This window comes from Octodon degus, unplaced genomic scaffold (assembly GCF_000260255.1).
Source record: "Octodon degus isolate 3935 unplaced genomic scaffold, OctDeg1.0 scaffold00079, whole genome shotgun sequence".
Lineage (NCBI taxonomy): Eukaryota > Metazoa > Chordata > Mammalia > Rodentia > Octodontidae > Octodon > Octodon degus.
The window spans coordinates 10,571,600-10,596,176 of record NW_004524655.1 but is presented as its reverse complement, the minus strand read 5'-3'; the positions used below and the strand labels follow the sequence as shown (position 1 = coordinate 10,596,176).

General features: G+C 47.7%; 2 protein-coding genes across 2 annotated transcripts in view; one reads left to right on the top strand and one right to left on the bottom strand.

The window, feature by feature from the left end:
• Nucleotides 1-12,825, top strand: part of LOC101584955 (sodium/glucose cotransporter 1-like) — a 75,241-nt gene extending 62,416 nt beyond the window's left edge. Inside the window, exons 7-10 of the mRNA XM_023720944.1 lie at nt 2,438-2,606; nt 5,112-5,324; nt 9,954-10,056; nt 12,218-12,825. Of these exons, the coding sequence (XP_023576712.1) occupies nt 2,438-2,606; nt 5,112-5,324; nt 9,954-10,056; nt 12,218-12,627 (895 nt within the window). The 3' untranslated portion in view covers nt 12,628-12,825. The remainder of the gene's footprint in view (nt 1-2,437; nt 2,607-5,111; nt 5,325-9,953; nt 10,057-12,217) is intronic.
• A 2,607-nt stretch (nt 12,826-15,432) lies between these two features.
• The window catches only part of Rsph14 (radial spoke head 14 homolog), an 85,649-nt gene continuing 76,504 nt past the window's right edge, over nt 15,433-24,577 (bottom strand). Inside the window, exons 5-7 of the mRNA XM_004636331.2 lie at nt 18,488-18,713; nt 17,460-17,596; nt 15,433-15,735 (exon numbers count right to left, since the gene is read on the bottom strand). Of these exons, the coding sequence (XP_004636388.1) occupies nt 15,497-15,735; nt 17,460-17,596; nt 18,488-18,713 (602 nt within the window). The 3' untranslated portion in view covers nt 15,433-15,496. The remainder of the gene's footprint in view (nt 15,736-17,459; nt 17,597-18,487; nt 18,714-24,577) is intronic.

Genomic DNA, 24,577 nt, shown 5'->3' with positions numbered 1-24,577 from the left:
AAGAAGAAGAAGAAGAAGAAGAAGAAGAAGAAGAAGAAGAAGAAGAAGAAGAAGAAGAAGAAGAAGAAGAAGAAAGAGGAGGAGGGAGGCTGTGAGTGAAGTTGCTGGAGGCTGTTGGAAGATGGTAGAAGCTGTTGGGAGCTGTTGGGGAGCTGCTGGTACTCTCAGGTTATTATGCTGAAGGACCTTCTTATTCTGGCTTTCCCGATGAACTCAGCTGTTCTCAAAGGAGAAGAAGCTTGGGACACTGTTGCTGAGAATGACTATGGTTCACTTTGGGGGAGCACTGGTCCTCACCTTGAGCATCACTTCCTGTCTCCAGAGGAGAAGATGATGCACAGCTCAGTCTCCTAAGGAAGGTTGTCACATTTACTTTCCTGATGGGAACTCAGCTTTCCTCACTATTGGAAGATCTCAGGACCTTGCTGTTGCTGAGGATTGCTGTGGTACTTTTCAGGGGAGCTCTGTTTCTTACTTTGAAGGTTGCTTTCTGGCTCCAGTTAGATTCCATAGATCCTTCATTCCACTGGCACAGACTTCCTAGCTTCCACCACTGACCTTTGGGCCTTCCCAGTGCAGATCCATGAATCAGCCTGCATGAGACATTGTTGTGGGCTCTAGGCCTCCAATTGGACTTGTGAGAGCATTGTTATGGGCTCTAGGCCTTCAACTGGACTCATGCAGGACATTATCATGGGATCCTGCCCTCAACTGTATTCATTGGTCTTTAGCATGTGCACAGATTTCCTATGCTCATTGTATATAATTCTTTGGGTAACTATTATAAAATAATATTATGAAATGTGGCCTATATTGTTCCCTTGTAAAACTCCAAACTACAACAACCTCTCAAAAGTTATAATTTTAAGCCTTTATTGATATATAAATAATATTTATTCATCTTTGGATTGACTTTTCATCTAGTGTAATTTTACACAGAGATCTACATTTAAAATCATTTATTTGAGGCTGAGGATATAGCTCAGCAGCATAAGCACCTGTCTGGCAAGTGCAACAGCCTCAGTTCAATCCCAAGTACCCCAAAACATAAATAAAGAAATAAATAAGCCTAGTATAAAGCCATTTACTCATCTATGATGGCTCATGTCTGTAATCTCAGCACTCTGAGACACTCAGGGCAACAGGACCAAAAGTTTTGATCCTGTTGCCTGGGCAACTTAACAACTTGGAGAAATTCTTTCAAAATAAGAAAATAAAAAAGACTTGGGATATAGCTCAGCATGAAGGCCCAGGGATCAGTTCCTAGTAAGTATTAATAATTTACTTATTAGAAAAAGTCGTGAACATTTGTAGGCTCTACCAATTCCTTTTTGGAGCTCTCAGAGGCTAAGCTTTCAATCTGTACTATTTAGTGTGATGACGTTGGCTTGGGGCCTTTCATAAATGTCCTCAATTGTGTTGAGGTAGCTTCCTTCTGCTCCTTGCACTGCTTTTTCCTTTTTCATTGTGAGAAAGGTGTTTGATTTCATTAAATGCTTTGTTGTGTCAGTTGAGATATAACAGGGGTTTGTTTTTTCTGCTTCAATATCTAATTTTGTGTGTTTCATTGATTTTTCTAATATTGAACCTCTTCTCTAACCTGGGATGAATACTTATTTATGTTATATAAAGTAAGTCTCAGAACTTGTTGAAATCTTTAAAATCATGAGTCATAGGGGCCAGTGAGACAGCTCAGCAGACAAAGCGCCTGCTTTGGCAATCGCAGGGACCAGGGTTCGATGCCCATTCCTGCAGGTCTTGCTAGCCTTGCCCCCAGGGCACACTGAGCCAGCAACAGAGTCCAGGTGTGGTGGCACATGCCTGTAATCCCAGTGCTAAGGAGACTGAAAACAAGAGGATCGCCACAAGTCCTATTTGCATAATGAGACTCTATACCAAATAAACAAATAAAAATAAATCAATAAATAATATCTAAAATCATGAGCCATAGTATTCTACTTGAATTTTTTTAATGTATTACTCCTCAAGAAACTAATATTTGGTGTGTATTATATATATTTAAGGCAGATTGCCCTTCCAAATAAAACATACTCTCCAAAGATGGCATGCATATATATATATATATATATATATATATATATATATATATATATATATTCGAGTAGCAGGCAGACACTGGATTTTTGTTCAGAAGTTAAAAGGGTTTTAGCCCTGTAACATCCATTTGTGTTTAAGGATGCGGCTGTCTCCCTTGCCCCCTAATTATCAATGGGCAGCTGAATTTAACCTGAGAAACAGAGCCAGTGATGTAATTCACTGGCACAACACTTGCCTAGTATGATAAGGCCCTGCGATTTATCCCTGCCACTCCAGACAAACAAAGAAATAATTGCATTAACAGTTTCTAGATTTTAGCTCTTTTACTGCCAGAGAGAAAGCTCATGAAATTTTCACTGATTTTTGGTTTAATTTATAGGTTTTTTATTATAACCTTACTTGCCACCACCATTGTTTGGATCCCTATTATAGAAACATCTCTCAGTGAAAAATTATTTGAACATACGCTACTGATAAAGAGCTGCCTGACGCCGCCCATTACTGCCCTCTTCATACTCGCTGTGTTTTCCAGGAGAATCAATGAGGAGGTGGGTGTTGGCATGGGAAGGTGTAAGGGGTTGCCTCATACTATAGATAGCCTTGTAAGACTTGGCCTGGAATGGCTTCTCTTGTACTCAAGACATGACGTCATGGTCACACCATGACATCATTTGATTTCTGAGGTACAATGTTTTCCCAGGAAGATTTGGCTCTTGGGGAGAAAGGGAGCACTCTCATTTGTCTTCCTCCTTTTACAGTGAAATTCGCTTTCAGCCATGCCATGTGAGCCTGATCACTTAAACTTTCAGAGGTCGTGATTAGAAACTGTGAGTGATTCTCCATCGCACATAGTTAGCTGTAGGAAAATACTCTTCTGTAGCCCCTGTACTCAGAGATCCCACACTCACCGGGGGTATACGGTAGGAGGCTTCCTCCACATCCTCTGTACTGAATGCATAGTTACTTGAACCATTTCATTGGTCCATACTTAAGACCAAATAAAGATCCCCATTAATAATTTGGTCATTTTGTTAATAACACTTAGGAAGTATAGTGTTTGCCTGACTATGTCCTTTTCTGATTTTTTTAAATTTTTGAGTCATATGTTGAGCAGTATTTCCTAGCACTAAAAAAATAGACCTTGAACAGTAGGCCTTCCTAAGCACAGCACTTGAAAACCCTTATGATCTGGCCCTGCCTACACTCAGGCCTTGCCATCCACGCACACCCCTGAGTGTAGCCCACCCACTCCATAGAACATGCAGTGCTCACTGCTGAACCCTCCCTGCATCCTCTGTCCTCGCTTCCTTTGAACTGTTTTCTGTGTCAGGAAGATCTGTTTACTACTGCACCTAGTCAATGCTTTCTCTCATGTATTCGGTTCTCTGGACCACTAGCCAATACTTCCTGTTCCAACCAGCTCACCAGTACTCAGTTTATCAGCAAGAATGTTGGGAGGTGGTCACTCTGGACCCTAGAGCTCCTCCTGTTCACTCTTCTGAGAAGGACATGTGTGAGAGAAGAGGCAGGTGTCAGGGTGATTGGGTATATTACTAAAGAGAAATGAGAGGACATGACTAGGGCTGTCTTGCTACCCCAGGTCCTGTTTCAGGAATAGATTACATACTCCCTCTTTAACTTAACACACTTTTACAGGCCCTATCTCTGGTCATGTTTTGGATGCTGCCCTCTGGCCTCTGCCCCTCTCCTTCAGGAATTGGTTCCTATGGAACCTCTGCCTGAATTTTGGGTTAGCTCTTTCCCTGCAATACTTGCCCACATTCAGTTTCAGTACTTCAGAATCTCAGCTAAAATCTCATGCTTTCTCCCCCCCTCTCTCTCTCGCTCTCACTCTCTCTCTCTCTCTCTCTCTCTCTCTCTCTGTCTCCTCTCTCTTCCCCCCTCCCTGTCTCCCTTTCTCCATCCCTCTCTGTCTCTCTCCCTCTCTCCCTCCTTCTCTCCCTCTTCCTCTCTCTCCCTCTCCATCCATTCACTCCCAATTCAGGCTGCACATGCACCCTTCCCTCCAAGCAGCAGTCTTCCCTCCATGGAATGGACAGGCTTTCTGAAGGAGACAGACAATGCCCAGTTGGCAGATAACAACTTCAGATAGTGGCAAAGTACTGCTCAAAAGATTTTAAAAGATGATGGAACTAGCTGGGTAGGCTGGAAGTTAGGGACAGTGGGGGGATGAATGAGGATATTAGGTAAGGTGGTCGAAAATCTCTCTTAAGGAGGTGACCTTAAGTCTGAAAACCTGAAGAATGAATCAGAAATACTAAATATACAGGAAACAGTGAAGCAGAAAGAAGGGTAAGTGCAAAACCCCCAAGACAAGAGCAAAACAGGCAAAATTCAGACACTGGAAGAAGGTTTTGAGGGCTGGAGTGGAAGGACCAAGGGGGACGCAGCAGAGCTGAGCTGGGTGAGGTCAACTGTGGGGTGCCATTGAGTCCCTATTTTCTGAGTGTTTGCTGAGAAGCCAGTGGAGAGTCTAGGCAGTAGCATGACATCTTCTAGTGTAAGCTTTTAGAGACCACCGTGGCTTCCATGAGACCAGCGAGCAATCAGAAAATGAAGTGAGGAGTCCACCTGTGTGGGGGAAAAATGGTAGGACAGGACTCATGATGTAGCCATCGCAAAGATGGCGAGGAATAAGATTCTGGAAGTAGAGCTGATAGTGTTTGCTGAGGGATTGGTGGCAGGGCAGGATGGAAAGGAAAGAGCAAGAATTGACTCCTGGGGCTTAACCTGGCAACCAGAGAGGTGCCATTTAGGGAAATGGGGATAGCAGCACTCTTACTGGATCGCTTTAATTTGAAATGCTTATGCATAGTTTCACAGAGAAGTGTTTAAATTTTCTGTGAGTTCTCTGGCTGACCTAAGAGAGAGTGCTAGTGGGTCTTGTGGAAGCCTCACTCACCTTTCTTTGGCAGGACTCTCAGTTACTAGTTTAACTTTACAATCCGGCTATTTAGGAGAGGGATGGTGAAGCTTGTTCATGTCATTACCCATCTTCCTCCCAGATGACTTTTGGGCTCCTTCTTTGGCAGGGCGCCTTCTGGGGGCTGACTTTCGGGATTATGATTGGTTTATTTCGACTGCTGCCTGAGCTTATCTACAGACACAGGACCTGCGAGGACGAGAAGTGCCTCATGCCCCTGTGCAGCATGCACTACCTCTATTTTAGCATGCCCCTCCTCCTGGTCAGCCTCCTCAGCATGCTGGGGATCTCCTTCTTCAGAGACCCAATTCCAGACAAACATGTAAGTGCTGCCATTAGGATGCACTGGGGTCAGCTTCAAGATCCCAGGGAGCGGTAAATACAGTAAAAATGGTTGGATTCCTGCACTTTCCTTGGAAGTGGAAGGGCAGGCAATACAGGAAGAACCTTGCCTTTAAAAAAAAAATTACATGAGAGGAGCTGGGAATATAGCTCAGAGGCGTAAGCACCTACCTGGCAAGCACAAGGACCAGAGTTCGATCCCTAGCCTTGTATGCCATGCCATCCTGGATCCCTGGGTATGCAGTCTTGGTCCAGGAATCAGGTATGGTGGCACATGCCTGTAATCCCAGCACTCACGAGGTTGAGACAAAAGGATCACTGTAAGTTTGAGACCAGCCTGAGGGCTACAGAAGTGAGCACAAGGCCAGCCAGAACTGCATAATAAGACCCTGTCTCAAAAAAAAAAAAAAAAAAAAAATAGCTCAGTAGAATAAGTACTTGCCTGGCAAGTGCAAGGTCCTGAGGGGGCTATAACACAGCGGTAGATCACTGCCCAGCATGTGGGAGGCCTTGGGTTTGATCCTTAGCAGTGAAAAAAAAAAAAAAAAAAAGCCACTAAAAGTTCTTCAGGACCTGCCAATTAGGTCTTCATTTATATTAAGAATTCAGCATTGGGGCCAGCGAGATAGGTTAGTAGAATAAGTGCTTTCCTGGCAAGCGCAAGGGCCTGAGTTCAATCCCTTTTTCCACAAAGAAAAAAAAAAAGAATTCAGCATTATAAAATGCAAAATTTCCGCAAAAGGAATAAGTTTACTAATTTCAGTATGCATTAAAGTGATCAGAGCAGTGGCAGTTACTGCCCACTGGTAGGCAATGAAGGCCCTGGAAAGTGGAAGGGCATAGGATCTCTATGGCCCCAGAGCAGGAGCCACATGGTACTTCCTAGCCTTCTCCCACAAACCATTTCCTATCTCCTAGGAGAGAGATATAAGTCACCTCTTCTAAATATTTTTTTTAAACATCTGCAGTCATGGAAGTAAAATAACTTATCTAGAAAAGCAAAACTAGCAAGTGGCAGGCCTGGGACCCTGATATGGCTGTGAAGCTTGTGTGGGTTCCACCATCACCTAATTTGCACCTTGACAGGGGTGAGGTTCTTGGCCCATCCCGTAAGCAACAGGAGAGGGGGTTCTAGGCATCCACCCAGAAATCATGAGGCCTGGAATTTAGGAAGCTTTTCAGAAGGTAATAAAACCTAGTGCCTTTCTTTACAGTTTTGTCTAGAGGGTGGACAAAAGCTAGTACTGTAATCCTTCATCAAAAGTTGAGTCACTAGGACAGGTAAACTTATTCTTTTTTTAGCATAGGAAAAATTTATTATTTATTGAAAGTGCACATAAGGGCAATAAACATAGAGAATCTTTATTGTACTGACAACTTTTCAGCATTTCATACTCATAACTAATTTAAAAGTTAGGATTTAGCTGGACTTGATAGTGCATACCTATAATGCCAGCACTCAAGAGGCTGAAGCAGGAGAACTTCCTAGTGTTAGAGTCAGCCTGAACTACATAGTGAGATTCTGTCTCAAAATAAAATAATTACAAGTTAACAACTTCCCACATTTTGAGCAAAAACTATGAATATCAAAATTTAAATATTTCAATGTAACAAATGCTTTTGAAACCTAAATTAGAATACTTTTTTAAATTGACATTTATTTTCTTTTTTAAATACTTTTATTGAGAAACAAATAGCAATGAGACAGTTTTACAACCGATTACTAGTACATTTTCATAATTAATACATTGCATATTGTTGTCTTATTGGTTATTCATTGTACAAGATGCAGACCTGATATCCTGTCTCAAACACTATTAGAACAAACCTCTCTGTTCATTGAATTAAGAGAATAGAGCTGTATATCTATTCTAACTATTTTGAGTATACAGATACAAAATGGTCGTTCATTTGTATCCCCCTTTTTTGGTTAGTTTTATCAGAGAAGGGCATTCCATTGTCATTTACATACTGTAGGTGCATGAATTCAACAAAATATCCCAATATAGTCCAATAGTCCATAATAGTAGTGGGTTTTCCATAAGACTGTCAATGTCCGAAGTTGTTCACTTGAATATTTTACAGCTCATCATATTAATATGGCTTTACTTTTTATACTTCACGTTCATACTTTTCTGTTGGATGGTTAAGACCAAGAAAGGGCAAGACTTATATAATAAGAAATGTCATTTTTGTATCTGATAAGGTCAGTTAAATCCCCTCAGGATTTAACCTGAAACCTTGTACCTCAGTTTGTAGATCCTTTGTCAGTGTCAGCCATGTGGATGAGTCATGGCCATTACTTGACCAATTTGCTCTCTGTGAAAGCTTGAGAGAATGTTTTCTCTCCTTGTGACTCAAGGAGCTCACTTTTAAAAGCCACCTGATTTGAATGCATTGGAGGGAGCTTCCTACTCTTCCCAGATTCCACCAGGTGCTCAGGAGTTAGGGGTTGCCCTGGGAGCTCCCACTTTTCCCAAAGATGAAAACACTTAGGCACACTCTACATCATCCATCACTTTCCTCTGTGACCCCAAAATCTCCTTGATCAGAAAATTTGGGACACAATTGAGTTACAGGATGTTGCAGTACAGGTTCTCCTATTGCCCGAGTCCTTACTGACATTGAAAGGCTAGGGCCAAAATGTTGGCTGTAGGACAGGTAAACTTAGAAGACTGCAAACGTCAGGGTCTTGTGGTCCCACTTCCACCACTTTTTCTGAAGGATTTTTTTGGGTGGTGGAGCTGGCTCAGGATACCTTCAGGGCAAGTCTGGCAAGGCCCAAGGATCTGGGGGTTGAACCACAGCATCCTGAGCCTGACTTCCACTTTTTCTGCTCACCACTATTTTCTATCTGAGTCATGCTTCTCTCATGCACACACAGCCCAGCTGGGAGGTAATAGAACAAATGGGGTGGAGAGCCAGATGCTCATGCCCCACTGCAGATTCTCCTTGCCTCAGTGACACAGCACTGGGGAGTCCCCTGCTCCTCGTACCTTGAGATGCTAGAGATGGATGAATTTTAAATTTCCTGTTGCTAGGAGTACTCATCATTCAGCTTGCTGGTATTTTTTCTGCTGTTCCATTAACCTCAACTTTGGATTTGTGTTTTCTTCTCTACCAGCCAAGTATGTTCTGAGCATCTCCCAGCTGCCTAGTTGCTTGCTAGTGCCCTGAAGAAGACAAAATAGCTGCCCACAGGGGACAGAGCTGAGAGAAAGAGTGGCATTTGGGATTAGTGACAATGTGCAGGCTTTAGGCTTGGGCCCTTCCAACATAGTGCCTCTGTTCACCACACCTAGTGGGGTGGAGCTCTGCTCCCAACTCTTCCATGCCCAGAAACTCATGGATGCCCTGCAACTCTGGAACCTAAGCCCTTTCCACATATTTAGCAACCTCATCTATAGAAGGAGGCTGGTAGTGTTCTTGGGAAGGCAAAATGTGCACATTCAGCACCATCAGGAAGCAATTAAAGCTTAAGCCTAGTGGCTGTCATGGGCACAACAGAACTGTAGTCCCAACATTTCAGGTAGGACTGGGCCTTGAACCAGGCTCTGGGAAAGCTACTCAATCGATGAGGCTCACAAACATCCAGCTGTGTGTTAGGGCTGAGATTTCTCCTATGCCTGCACCAAGGCTGGTGTGATAGATTCAGACTGATCTATTTCAGGACAGACTTGGATTTGGTGGAAAATATTCCCTCAGATGTACTCTACCTACCCTTACCCTGCCCCCAAAATAATAACAATTGGCTGAGCTTGGTTACTTCCCAAAGTTTCACACCTGTTTTTAGGAATAAAAAAATAGAGCTGCAAAGAAAGCAAGTATCCCTGCTTTGGCACCTGCAAATGTCCTGTATAACTTACAGAACTGAGCTTGGCCCCAGAGACTCTTCAGCAGGGCTTCCACAATGATAGCTCATGTCTCCCATGCCCAACATATCCATATCATAGACATACATACATACATACACACATACACACACACACACACACACACACACACACACACACACACACATAGCCAGAAGTAAACCCAGAATAATGGGCAACTTCTTCCACTCTGAAGGGAGTGGATATGTGGTGACTTCCTGGGCCCTCCTAAAAGGAAGGAGACTAAAATCTATTGTCTCCAAACTCTTGCTTTATACTGAGGCCTATATGGGTTGTGACACTGTTGCCAAGGTCAATTGACCACATTACCTAAACCAGAACTAAAACTCACAGTCCTTGTTCCTATGATTCCCTATACCATCTTCCTTCCATCTTTTGTTAATCTGATAACCAGATCACCTTCAGTCCATCAAGACCCTGGACCCAACAGCAGGCCATGCTACTATTTGGCTGCAAACAAGGCCCCATGGTGGGACTGGGGAAATAGCTTGGCAGTCTAAGCACCTGCCTAGCAAGCCCAAGGACCTGGGTTCAATCCCTGGCACCACATGCCATGCCAAGCTGACCACTATGCCCTGGGAAGACTAAGAGGAGGATTACTATGAGTCTGAACTGTGTAGCAAAACCCTGTACCAAATACATAAATAAATAAAAGATTTTTTTAAAGGGACTCATGGTGACATGCCCCTACTCTCTCCTCGTCTCCCCCATCACAGCTCCACAGGCTCTGCTGGAGCTTGCGAAAGAGCCGAGAGGAGAGGATCGATCTGGACAGGGACAGAACATGGAAGAGACTGCCAAGATTCCAGGCCACACCAGGTGAGAGGCAAGATCAGCCCTGGGAAGTGACCCTGTGTGGCATGCTCTTAGGTGATTGGTGGCCTGTGGGGTTTTTTTGTTTTTGTTTCTGTTTTGTTGTTGTTGTTGTTGTTGTTTGTTTGTTTTTTGGTGGACTGTGTTGGTGCCCAACACTTCTCCACACCATTACCCTCACCTGCAGAAATGTTTCAGAGCAAAAGCCTTGGCTTTCATTTTCCCTAAGATGCCTCCTGGCTGTGGCTGGGGTCTGTCAAAGTTGTGAGGCCATGGTGAGCAGGCTGCGCTCACCCTGGTGTCCTGGCAGCATTTCAAAAGGCAGATCCACTGAGGCCAATGCTGCTGGAAAAGGACACAGCCTAAGAACTGGCCCTTGGGCTTAACCACACGCAGACCACGTGGCACCTCCAGCGCAACCTGAGCATGCAGCTTAGGGAGGGGAGTGACTGAGTGTGTATATTCAAAATCAGAGGCTCCTTGGAAGGAGGTATGAGATGACCCACTCCAAGGGAGGTACAGGGGCAGGGAAGGAGCACACCCCAGAAGCAGATCTGGGGGAGAAATAGGTCTCAGTCCAAGCAAGAAAGGAGAGTGCTCCTGGAACAGTCTGAGGCCTTGGGGCCTCCAGAGAATTGGAGAGAGGGTTTTAGCAAATAGGGTCAGAAGTGGAGTGTTCCAGGCCATAGGGGGTGGGGTGACCTGAGCTTCTTGTAGCCCCTGATGTAATCAGGGATAAAGGAAATAATAAGATTAGTTCCAAGTCTGGGGCACAGAGTAGTAAAGCAGCTGTGAGTTTGGGGGAGGGAGGGCAAGGGCCTGGTTGTACAGAAGGTAGGGTTTCCCCTTTCACTCCTGCCAGGTGAGTTCACAGCCAAGAGAGGGCCTGGGGTCTTTGCTGACACCTAGGAAATGGGCATATGTTTGGGAAAGGCCCTGGGGACTCCTGTGGGGTGCTGGATGGCCTTTCCTGGGCACAAGACCCCATGCTTCTGGAGGCTCTGGGGCTCCAGTCTCCCTCTGATGGTTCTTCTCCTTTACTGAGATGTAAATTGGCTCCTGAGTACTCACAGCATTCCAGGTGCTTCCAAGATTACATACGCTAGGTATAGGCATCATCCCCATTTTTAAGCTGGGAAAACTAAAGTATTTAGCAATCAGATAACCAACCAGTGGTTGAGCTGAGATTTGAACACTGGCAGTTTCATTTCAAAGTCTGGGCTCTCAGCCCTGAGCCAGCCAACCTCCTATCATACAGCCTTGGCTGACTTGGGTCACAGTTATTATAAGCCTCAGCTACAAGAACACTAGCTTTGAGGTTGTTCGACAAGATGAGACAGCATGTGTACAATTCCAGTGCACACACTGAAAACCCACTCAGAATGAAACAGGGTTGTCTCACCATCCAAGAGCTATCCATTCCCAGGAGTGGCTCAAGGTCACGTTCTAGGCAGTAGCTGGGCCTGAGCGAAAGTGCTGGAGCTGACCGTGGTGCTGACCTGAGCCTGCACAAGCCCCAAGGGGCAGGCCAGTGTCTGCAGCTCAGACCCTGGAGTAATACTCAAGCTCCACACATGGGTGTTTTCACTGGTTTGGCCCCGAAAAATGTATGGCAGCTTTCCTTTAATTCCTAAACTGCCTCCCCTACGCCAAACAACTCTAGGAAGTGTCTCCAAGTATCCTATGGGCCAAGCACAGAGACAGACAGCTACTTGGAGAAGACATCAGAAACTGCCCAAGAGAACAGTATCTATTCCCAGAACTTGTAGGACTTCCTCTTCCTTCCAAAGAGTAGTACTTAGAGGTAGGGCACTCAGAGGAGCAGCAACTACTGCCCTAGACCTACAGAGACAGGAAAGGACACTGTTGCAGCACAGTTGGGGTACATGAGGAAACAGAGCTCCCCTGTCACTCAGGCACCCAATCAAGGGGATCTGGACGCAGCTGAGGGCTGTGCAGCCACACTCTACTCCACAACACATCAGAAGTCCCTCATTCTACTCTGAGTTTTAAGTCGTGTCTGAATACAACAGTAGGCAATTCTATGTCTATGAGTCTGTTCGACTTTACCCTGAACTCAATTCTGAGAAGTGAATCTCTACAGGAGCCTCTCTCTTGCGTAATGTCCTACATTCCTTCCTATCTTTGCCTGTTTCTTCTGTTCTAGCTATGTTTGGGGATTCCAAAAGTTACTTCTGGGAGGGCTTTCAACTCTATTTTGGCCTGGAGCCGCACATGAACTCCAAGGTAGCTCCTGCAAAGACCACCAAGGAGACAAATGCAACTAGGAAGAGGAAATATAGTGATTCTCTAGAAGATGCTAAGGTCTCGAGCTCCAGAGAGTCATCCATAAAAATGGAAGTAAGTAAGGAAAAGGTGGGGCAAGGTGACACACTAGAAGGTGCGGACATCCTGGCTCAAGGACAGCTATCCGCAAAGATGAAGGCATCCACAGAGACGATGGAAGATAAAAAGGGGAGTGATATGTTGGACAGGCCCTACTGGAAGAAGGTGATCAGTTCCAGTGGGACCATCCTGATCACACTCGTGGTCCTTGGTCACATCTACTTTGCCTGAAGCAGCTCAAGCCTGAGGTGTCTTGAGGGCCCCAAGGCTGCTGCCTCTCCCAGACTTCCATCAAGAAAAGAGAAGAAGTGTTTCCTCCTAGGAGACCCAAGAATATGGGGTCAACACTTATAGCACTGAAAATGTCCCCTCAGTGTCATATATCAAATGCCACCAGCCACAGGGGTATGGATTTTGTGGAATTCTTATTCTGACTTTTGTTCTTTAATGTATATACATTAATATACATAAAGCCAATCTTATATTCTTCAGACAGTTGGGTCTGGTATATAGTGCTTTTTATATGATGCTAGATTTGGTTTGCTCATGTTTGGTTATTTTGTGGCATAAGGAAAATTGGGCTGTAGTTTTCTTGTGACTTGTTTAGTTTAAGCATTAGGATAGTATTAGCCTTGTGAATGACTGGTATTCCTTCCTGGGGACATGTAAGGGTAGATTATGTTCATTTGCTGCAGGGGACCAGAACTCAGAAGACAGACTGGGACTACAGTCCCAGATTTGGGAGACAGCAGAGGGCAGGCCTAAGTAGGAAAGTGACCCAGGCAGGAAGGTGGTAGGCAAGGCCCACATCCAAGCAGAAGAGCTTCTGCAGGAAAATGAAAGGAGCAAGGGCCTGAAACAAAATCTACGTCAGTCTCACAGCTGAACTCCACAGTGGCATCATCAACACCACTGGTCAGGTAGCAAAAGAGGGTTTCATAGCTCAGTCCAAGAACCCAGGGATTTGGTGGCAGGGATAGAGTAGAGCCAGCCTGCTATGGAGTAATGCAGGGTTGGGATGGGCGTGGACCCCTGGAGTTACCTGTTTTCCTGAAAAACTCAGGAAAGTACCCAGTCCCTTTCAGACCCAGAGGCCTACTTGCGATAATCCTTGAATTCTAAGGACAATGTCTTAGCTACTTGACTCTCCTTGCTGAGACAAAATACTCAACATCCAACATTAAAAGGAGAAAAGTTTATTTAGCTCCCAGTGTGTAGCGGTTTCAGTCCATAATCGTCAGCTGGCACCAAGGCAGTGTGGCACATGGCAAAGGGACAACAGTTCATGGCAGCAGAATCCAGAAAAAGCAATGAGAGTAAAAAAGAGGCAGCGCCAGGGAGATAGCCCAGTGGCATAATGAGCTGCCTGACAAGCACAAGGTCCAGAGTTTGAGCTCCCATACAGCAAGACAGAGAGAGACAGACACACAGATATACACGCAGACACACAGAGAGAGACAGAGACAGAGACAGAGAGACAAAGAGAAAGACGGAAACAGAGACAGAGACAGAGAGAGACAGGGACAGACAGGGACAGAGAGACAGGGACAGAGACAGACAGGGACAGAGAGACAGGGACAGAGAGAGACAGGGACAGAGACAGACAGGGACAGAGAGACAGGGACAGAGAGACAGACACAGAGAGAGAGAGAGAGAGAGAGAGAGAGAGAGAGAGAGAGAGAGAGGCCTAGGCATGGTGCCACACCTCTAATTCCAGCTCTGGGAGCTTAAACCAGCATTTGTAAATCAAATCCAGCTTGGGCAATTTAAGAAAAAGAGGAGGTAGGGGGACAAGCCTCTTTCTCTCCCTTATTTTGTGTCTGGTCTACTTCAACTAGGGTGGTGGCAATCCAATCAGTGAACTGATTTAGCAGTCACCCACCCTTAATCCCAGCACCCTTAATCCTAGCATCCTTAATCCCAGCATTATACTAGGAATCAATCACACATTCTAAATTCAGCCACCTCTGAGAAAGAAGAAAAAAAAAAAAAACTATGATCACATGAATCTTGGAGGGGGGGAATCTGGACACAAACCTTAAGAGACACAAACTCTTCTGTGTTTCTTCTGAGAAATGTGAGGGTCGCTGGGGCTTGCTGAAAGGACTACAGGAAGAGACTTATGTGGGGCCCTGATCTTGCTAATAATACTTATTCTAAGAAGTCTTCCCAGAATCAACTCTTGGTAGGTGAAGATGGAGCCTCAAAACGTCCCTTGGGGAAAGGTAAAGGCTGCAGCTCAGCCCACACAGAAAGGGTCCAGCCTGGAAGCTGAGCTCTGCCTCCCTAGTTCCTCTAGAAGAAGACAGAACCACAGTTTCTCCCCAAAAACTAAAAGAACCCTTACCTGGTCAGACCAGGTAGGGATGGTTTGGGGACAAAGAGGCTCTCCCAACTATTCCACCAAACTCATTCCCATGCCTCAGTCTCCCCATAGAAGTAAAATCACAGAGGCACAGGTGGGAGGCAAGCTCATGAAAGGGCTTCCCTGAAACTGACAGGGCCAAGGAGAGAGGAGGTGGCACAGTGGGCTTTACAGAGGCCTAAGAGGGGCACACTCCAGTGACTTCCCTGGTATGGAGAGGAATGCAGCTGTTTGACAGGAAGGTCTTACAAAGAAATTGAACCTGTTACTGTCCTAAGTGTTCAGCCCTAAAGGATTCTCTTATGACTGACTCCCCCTCTCTAGGAAGAGTCACATTAGGCTATACCTTTCACCTTCCTTCCTGTTGCCCAGTGTGGGAAGGCAGGAAGAGAGGCGGAACAGGGCACTGGTGAGAGTGTTCAGCAGGGCCACCCCCAGCTGCACCCCACAGGCCTGATGACTCAAGCTTCTCAAGTTCAGCTGACGTCTAGTCCAGCTACATTCCGTCTAACTTCCAACTACTTCCCTGCCCCAACCAATGTCTCTGGATGGCTTGGCCTTGTGCTTCACCTTCTGAGGGGACTCTGGGCCTGTGGGAGATGGGGTTTCCCTTTTGACTCAAAAGAAAGAGATGACCATGCCAAGAACATAAAAAACACTGGTACCCAAAGTACAGAGATTCAGCCTATTTATTCAGGTATAGAGGCAATATGTCAGGTTTTGCTGCTGAGAGGCTCAGGGTTTCCACTCAATCACTTTGATGGCGATCTGGGCTGCTCGCTGGATGATCCTGTTGTCATCTGACTCTAGAATACGGAAGGCAGGCACTTGAGGCTGCAGGCGCCTGCGGCCCTCGGGGGCCTCAGCCAGCATGGTGAGGGCCTTAGTGGCGTTCAGGCGCACCTTGGTCAAGGGTGAAGACAGCAGCTTCAGGAGAGGGTCGATGGCATCTGCGTCCAGGGCCGCATACTTCCCTGCAGGTAACCAACAGCAAGCCTCTTAGCCAGCCACTCTGAGGGAGCCACCTTCTTGCTCCCCTCCTGTCTGGGTGGTCTCAAAGGAAGTACCGCCATGTATCTGCCCTTCTTCTCTTGCCCCACCTCTCTTGTACTCTTCTGCTGAGTCCAGCCTGGGGACTAGGCCTAGACCCTGGTTCCTACCCTTCCAGCCCCCTAACAGGCTTCATTACAAGCACTAGTTCCTAACCTATAACTAGTCTTCACAAAGCAACATAAATAGGCATTTTTTTTTAAATGGAAAGCCAGTCATTTATGTGGCAAATATTTCTTCAACAACTATCTTAAACCTGACACAACATGGGGCTAGAGGTCTAGTTCAGTACTCAGAGTGTTTGCCTAGTATTTGTGAGGCCTTAGGTTCAATCCTCAACACAGCAAAATCAACCACTACAAAACCAACCATGTGGCTCTTGCCCTCGTGACACTAACAAACATTGTATATGAGCTGCTCCCCTTGACCCTTTGCCATGGAGGGCTGCTATGAGTGAACTCTCACCTGCTGTGAAGGCCTCTCAACTCCACCCCCTAATTACACTATGCATTGGATCAGTCTGCAAGTCCCTCACACAGCACACTTGGCCTCATCACGTGGCTGTACTTCCCCCATGTCACTCTTCAGTCTACCTCTCCTGCCACTGTGTTACTACTGTGCAGCCCAAGGCTTGGCCTGTGTCAGGGTCCCTGAACTGGAGTACCTGCCAGAGAGTAGGCAGCTTCGCATCCCTGGCTTCTGGGCTTTGTCTCTGGCTATTACCTGAATCCCCACTGGCCCTACAGGTAACCAACAGGCCTGAGCTGAGGTACCCCAAGATCAATATATAGGGGGCACCCCACCTCCACCACAGTGTCAGCATCCTGACTACACAATGGAAAGGTGGGCCATGAACCCTGAGAAGACCTCAACCTCTGCTCCTCCATGTTAAGTCCTACCATTCAGGTCCAGCATGGAGTCTCCAGGAGAATTTGCTGGCGGGGGGAGGTTGTGGCATATTGATTGTGAGCCCAAGACAGAGAGTCTTCCTTGGAACAAACCAGAAGTGTATACCACAGGGCTGGTGCAAGTGGCTACAGGCCACTGGGGAAGGTCACACAGCTTTCAGCAGATCAAAAGGAACACACCTTATCCCAGGTGGTCAGGTGTGGAGACTAGCCAAGTCTGAAAGCCTGATTCACAGGAAATCCTAAGCTGGAGGCCTGGGAAAAGAGCGTTCTATACTCTTATTGCTCTCCTTCTCGCCTCAAGAAAAACAATTATGATCAAGAAAACAGTCAAGAGTAGGGTATGCTTAGACCTCAGGATAACAGAGTCATGGATCACAAACTAATCAATCCCAGAATCACTTCATAGCTCACAAAGGGTATGGGTCAGAGGTGGGGATTCAAAGCCCAGGGACCAGCTTGGTGTGAAAACAAGTGATTGGTGAGAGGCCAAAAGCAGCCTGTGCTAGGAAGAAGCGGAAGGCTGTGTGTTGAACCAAACCTCAAAAGGACTTCCATGATAGTCCAAGAGGGGGGATTTTGATAGATTTTTGGAGGGTTGGGGGAGAGGGATCCACACTAGGTCCATGAGCAGAAGGACAAGCTTAGGAAAGCTCAACACAACTGCTGGCATACTATTTCCTCCTCCTGCTTGGACCCACCCAGTTGCAGGCATCCTGGGGCGGCCCCCCTCAACTCACCTTCAGTGGTTACTGTGGCATACATCAGGGCTCCAGCAGCATTGGCCTGAACTTCATGATCCTTGTCCTTCAGCAGATCGACCAGGATGGGGATGACGTCATGCTGCCTCACCTGGTTCTTGCCCTCCAAAGGGATGCTGGGTCAGAAGGGGGGAAATTGGAGCCTCCACTTAAAGGGAAAGAAGAACTAAACCCCAAGAATGCCCGAGGGGGACACAAAAGGAAACGATTTATTTGGAGACTATCTTTAGTGGCTGAGGACTAATCATGGCTGGGACAGGCACCAAGGTACAGAGAGAAGAGTGACCTGCTGCACTAACAGTAAGACCAGGGGGGGTCCAGGGTGCAATGGAGCCTTTCCTTAAGTCACTCAAAAAGAAATGAGACCGATTTCTCTGGCCCTAGAGTCCTGAAAGATGATTGGCCAGATGTCCGCTAGGGGCCTGGGTCAGACCACCACACCTATAGAAATACAGGCTTGGGCCTCTAGGGAGAACCCCAAATGGAAGAAAATCCAGAAGTTATAGAGGCAAAGGGGCCCCAACTAAAAGGATGTAGCCACAGCCGAAGCAGGGGCTATGGGGAGCGAAACCACCTATCCTTGGGGACAAGGGAACCAGAGTCAAGAAACTGCTTCCTTAGTTCCCAAGCCAGGATGGAGACCACATCCTATGGGACTCTGAGCTAGAGACTAGATTTTGGGACTCAGTTTCCTCACCCTGTGAAGAGAGCAATCTCCTCCCCTAGAGAGCTGTCTTCATGTGTAGTTTACAGACAATGCCTGAACTAGAAAGGACCTAGTGACCCCAGCTATCATCGTTAAATGGTATTCTGCTTGCCATCCTCATAGAGAGAGGTGACCAGTCGGTTGGATGTTTGGCCAGGATGTGAGCAAAGAAAGGATTTCCTGGGTTACATGATGCTCTCCGGCAAGCAGGCCTGGCTGAGATAAAGCCCAGTGGTTTTGGCTGGGCTGCTACAGAAGCCCAAGGGGGCAGCCACTCAGTCTGGCATAGACTGGGCCTCACCTGATGGCGACGAGCACCCTAGCAGCCTTGCTGCGGATGTTTGTGTTGGGGCTCAGGAGCTTCTGCCTTAGGAAGGGCACAGCACGGCTACCCAGGGCTTCAGTGACATCTTCCTGCAGGCAGGAGGCCAGTGTGTCCAAGATGAGCTCCTGGATGTTCTCTTCCTCCCTCGGCAGCTTCCATACCAGTGAAGGGATCAGGCCACTGCTGATGATCCCATGGGCTCCTGCAAGACAGAAGAGGGTCCCGGGGTGAATGGGAGCAGCCAACCTCCTCCATGTTGATTGGCCCAGATGGGTAGGGTGGTGCCTGACAGGAAAACTTGGCAAGGCAGGAGAACTGAGCAGTGAAAGGGAGACTGTGGGTGGAGCCATGTCAGGAGCTGGGCTGGAGCTGAGAGGTGAGGCCCCAGAGGTCGCAAAATATGGCAGCTTTTGGTCACACTGTACCTGAGGGGCATCAGCCATAAACCGGTGCACAGCAGCTTGAAAGACAGCAGACACCCTTAGGAGAGCATGGCAGATCATTCCTACAGGCCCCAGCACACTAAGAGAACTTCCTTCTTCCTTGCCTTGCGCAGACTGGTGAGGAGACATCTGAGACCCCCACCCACACACCTAAAACATGCCCAAGGCCACTAGAGCCCCAAAACTGGTTTGGCTATCCTCTGAGAAGAGCATGAAATGGAGGGGGAGGTAGAGACCATAGTGTCTTCTATCCTAAAAAGAGCTGTATCCCGAACCAAAGGTGACAGGAATCCACAGGTCTTAAAGGGACATCTGGGGCCTCAGAAGAGAGTTCCACATGCCATGGCTGTAGCACAGGTACTAGGAGAAGTACAGTGAGACAAGGTTCCCCATAAATGGCCCATCTTGTACCCTCCCCCTCTTTCTAAAGAATGTCTGCTTGTGAACTCACAACTCTAGCACAGGCAGCAGCTCCACAGAGCCAGGATCTCAGAGCAGGCCTCCTGAGTTGTGGGTAGGAGGGTAGAGCAAAGAGAAGCTCTTCCTTATGATGTGCAGCCACCTGTCACTACTGCCTTGCCACGGACCCACCCCCTCCTCCTCAGCCAGCAGGCAGCCCACATGGCCCACTGTGAGGCCATCTACAGTCCCTTGGGAGGTGGCCACCTGCAAATACCTCTTCCCCACCCTCCCCAGCTAAATCCTCTAATTTACTCCAGAGAGATAAATAAACAGGTTAATTAGCCTAAAGGTCTCTGAGTGCCAATTAACACTAGGGCTTTCCTCTTTGAAGACAACACCCTAGCCTCCCTTCCTTACTCCCTGAGGACATCAGACAGTGGGTGCCTGGGGTGATGGGGGTGGCCGAGGCAGGCAGGCAGGGCAGAGTATTGAGTAGCTCTTATTTTCTCTTCCCATGTTTATTTATTTATTTTTGGTACATGGTCTCCCCACGCAGCTGGGACTCATAGTGATCCTCCTGTCTCAGCCTCCCCAGGGCTGTGATTATAGGCCTGTGCCACCAGGCCTGGCTTCAGTGGCCAGCATGGGATGAAGTACCAGGGATTGAAGCACTGGGGTCCTTGCACTTGCCAGGCAGGCGCTTAAGACCACTGAGCTCTTTCCCCAGCCCCACCCTCCATGTTTCTTTCTGTCTAGTGCTCCTGGCCAGCTTCTCACATGGGGTGTTTAGACAGAGTAGCTAGCTTTGCCCCATTGGTTTCTGGGGGACACAGGGAAAGCAGTTTCCTGTTGCTTCAATTGGTTCAGGCTTTGTTTTTAAGACTTAATATCCACAGCCTTCCATAGAAGCCTTGGTTTGACTCCTAAAATGTAGCCTTTCCCAGCTGTGTAGCTTTGGGCACATTACTGAACCTCTCTGATCCTGGTGCTGAAATCAGCCTAGCTGGTAGAATGTTGTACAATACCCAAGAAAGTGGAGAATCACCTAACAGGGGCTTGATGATGGCACCGCCTCTACCTGGATCTAAGCTTCCCAGGAAATTCCAGGGACACCCATGCCTCTGTTGCAGCTGCCAGGAGCCAGTCAGAGCTGGCAGGACACAGGCAGAGGGAACGAGGGAGAAGGGAAGCTGCAGTCAGAAAAACCAGAATTTTAGCAGTGATCACTATTCTCCCCCTTCCTTGGTGAGGAAACTGAAGCCCAGAGAGGAAGCTTGAATCCCTAAGGTCACACAGCAGAGGCGGGCAAACCCAGAGCCTTCGCTTCTTTGAATTCTGTTTCTCAGGCATCTGCTTGTGCTCCTGCTCGTAGAAATACTCATCACTGGGCTCTGGGTTCATTTTGAGACAGAGGGAAAAGATTAAAAATAAAACGCGTGCCGGGTGTGCCTTTCTGCTCGTTCACTTTGCTTTTCAGCTAAAAGGAAAGTGGCGGGCCTGGCTATTTATAACTAACCCAGATTCACACCGTTTGTTCAAATGGGGGCCGGGCACACAGACCCCAAGGAGACAAACCAGAGAAACCCACTCAGCTGGGCCACAGTCTGAGAGTCAGTGCAGGGAGGGCAATACAGGTAGGGCACAGAGAGGAGCCAGCCAGGACAGGGTGGCATCTACACAGGCCAGGCCTTTGGCAGCCAGCAGCCCAAAGATGGATGAGACACCTCCACTCCACACAGGGGAAGTAGGAGCCGGTCATTATGGAACAGGTTGCCATGTTGGACAGGAGGAATTTCAGGCTCCTGTGTGCTCTGGAGGTTCAGCAAGGCAGACCCAGGGAAACTATGCCTCCCAGAAGGAAAGTCTACGTAGGCAGAAGGGGAGAGGCAGAAGGAGCAGCATGTGTGTTTGGGGCAGGCTTCCCAAATGCAAGTATGCCTGAAGCCCAGGGCATGGCGCCGGACAAGGCCAAGCTGGGGTTAGGTGGGTCACGAGGAGGTGGGCCCAGGTTGCCAGATGGGAATACACCATACCTACTCCAGGGCAGGAAGGGGTAGGCCAGGATGGGCTTAGCAGTCGTGTCAAAAAGTTCCACGAGGATTGAAGTTATGGATGCCCTGGGCATGGAGCCACCTACATTTGAGGTTTGGTCCTTTCCTATGAGAGAGGTTGACACCATCTCACCTTGTCCCTGCTGAGTTGTTTAAAAGTATTTAGTGGCTTCAGGTCGGTTATCAGATCCCAACTGCTGTCTCTAGTCCTATTCTGACTAGTAAAGACTCAAAATATAGTGCTGGGCCCCAGGTTCTGGTCCCAGTTCTACCCCTTCCAGCTCTGGAGCAGGGATAGCGTATCCTCATCTGGCAACCTGGGCCCACCTCATAGTGACCCACCTAACTCCACCTTGGCCTTGTCTGGCACCATGCCAGACACTCATCCCCCTCTGTGAGTATGTCCTCAACTTTCCTGGCCTCCCAGTAACACACAACATGGCTTCTTCCTAGTCATACACAATTGCTTCTTCTTCCTCAGGACATTCTCCTAGAAGTTTTAGAACCATCTTCTACTTCCTTCTTATCTCCCCACCTGCTCCTCCATCCTCCTAGCAAATGCCATTCCTTCCCCCAGTGGCTTCCCTCACTAAGATTCCCTCCTTTTCCCTACTTTCTTCTACCTTTTCCTCTTCCTAGAACAGCACGGAGCACCCTGCAACTGTCTCAACACTGTCACCTAACAGACTCCAGGTCCCTGTGATCAAACAGCTGCAGCAGGCCCTGTGTTTAACTAGGCCTCAGGGAGCAACTTCTTTACCCCTTAAAAAAAATATTTTTCTGGATTGACTAGACAATATTTTTGTTATTGGAGTATGCCCCATAGCACAACTCATGTGGTTTGTGGGATTATGTTTACTATAAATAAATGTGAAACAAAAACTTGTCTATCTTCTCTTTTACACAGCTAATGTTACAATTCACCAGTGGTTCTTAGGCCCCCAATGTCACTTAAAGACCACCAGCCACACATGGCCATGTTCACCATCCCTGCTGGTTCAACCGTGCTGCAGTTCTCTGCATTTTTCCCAACCATCCAGTTCCTTCATGTCTAGTGTCATCCCTTTAAATCTCCTGTCTCTCCAAAACCCCAACCACTGGCCACCTCCTCTCCTGCTGTAGCCTCAGCCTAAACATCTCTTCACTTAGAAAGTTGGCCCAGTGCTCAATTTGCCCCCTGCCATAGGTCCCCAGAGCTCCAGGAGGTCACCTCCAACAGTCTCAGGTCATATAATGTCTGGTTATTATTCTGCTTTTAGAACAAGGGTCTAACATGAAGGGGCCAGGTTTGAACCCTAAAACTACGCTCTGAATGAAGAGACCATTGGTAAATTAGTGCTAGTTGAACAAACATGATCATCCATTTGACACCAGGAAAGCATTCCATCTCACTTTGAAGTGATCACCAGGGTTAGGTCAGGGAGGCAACAGTCAACACCAGTGGACCTCTCCAGAAGCCAACCTCTGCTTCTGTGGCTGGAACGTTGTAGAATGTTATTTTACTCTTGCATCTAGGTTTGCCCCTGCAGAAGCTGCCCACTAACGCCAATTCTGCAGTAGAAACTGCCCCTGCACACCCCTAACCATGTGCTAATGCACATCTATATATATTAAGGAATAACCAAATTACCGAGACCCTTTTTTTGTTTGTTTGTTTGTTTGTTTGTTTGTTTGAGACAGGCTATTTGACCCACGGGGAAAATGAAGCTCAGCCAGGTTCCACATCTGCCAACTTCTGCACAGTACTATGCGGCAGGGGTCTGGCCTGACACAGCTTTGTGATGTGGCAATCGTGCACACTTAGTAGCCCTTCAGCTGCTGGCCAAACTACTTTGGTTCTCACTGGCCACCTCCAAGGAGCAGAAAGCCGCATCTAGCTTGGCCTTGGTAATGTCCAAATGAATATTTGTCCTGTCCCTAAAAGTTTAGGCAGTATCTTCATACATAGGCTGTGACCCCAGGATATGTAACAAAACACTTTCCATTTTATAACACAAGAAACACTCCAGGGAGATTATGGGATGATTTGAGGGGCCAGTGGGACCAACTGACAGAGCCCCACCCTTGCTACTGTCTTCCAACCATAGACCTGGGCTGGAGCTGAAAGCCCACGGACTTCTGGCAAGGACCAGTTCAAACGCTTCTGTTCAACGAATGGGGTGATTCAAGTAATTTGAATATAAAAATGTGAAGTAACAAGCAAGGTGTTCACTGCAAGTTCACTGCATTTTACCAGAGACATTTTAAGATGCACAGTTTCAATTTACAATGATAAAAAAAGACAATAGCATTAGCGTCCTGAAGCTCTGACCTGAGTCTTCTACTCACTAAAGTGAAGTACTCCTGGCTCTGTGGACCACAGATAGGGTCCCCTTGAAACTGAAATTTGGCAGCTTATACCCATTGCATTTTATGGAGGGTCCAAAGACGCCAGTGAGGGGCTGGCTTTTGCTGAGCTAGCTTCCTCCTGCTTCCCTGGCTAGGGGCCAGCTCTGAGACCCCTCTTCCATCCAAGGCAAGCTTTCCATGAGTCAGGATTGCCATGGACCCTGAAACCACGCTGAGAATGAACAGAGCAGGGATGAATAACGCCCCCTCCTGTTCTGCACAAACCTCACCAGTGTGTATCTTAAGATGTGCAAAGGCCTTTCACATGACCTACAGGACTGTCGCGACAATCCAGGGAAGCAGGTTCCCCTAACCCTAAACGGTATAGAAGAGGTTATTCGGTTGCCCACGGCGGCAGAGCTGAGGGGCGAAGCTGAATTGGAACCAGGTTGGGAAAAGACGAGCGGGAGCCAACAATGGTGAAGGGGCCGGAGCTACTACCTCTGTGAGAGCCGATCGCCCCAGCTGCAAGAAGCAGCCTAGCTTGGATGGGCGGCGGTGCCTCAGAGCAGAACAGCCCTCAGGCCCCCCGGCGCCCGCAGGGTGTGCAGGACTTGGGCTCGCGCGGAGCCTTGGACCCGCCCCTGCCTATCTCTATTGGGTATCCAAAGCATCCATCAGCAGCTTCACTCCAATAGGCGACGAGCCGGCGACAGAGGCAGGGAGGAGGCGCCCGGCGCCTGTCTCCGGCGCGCGTGCACCAACACCCCCCACCCCGCCCGCGGTTGGCCTGGCAACGTGCTGCGCTCGCGGCTCCGCCCCCTGCCGGCGGCGGCGCGGCG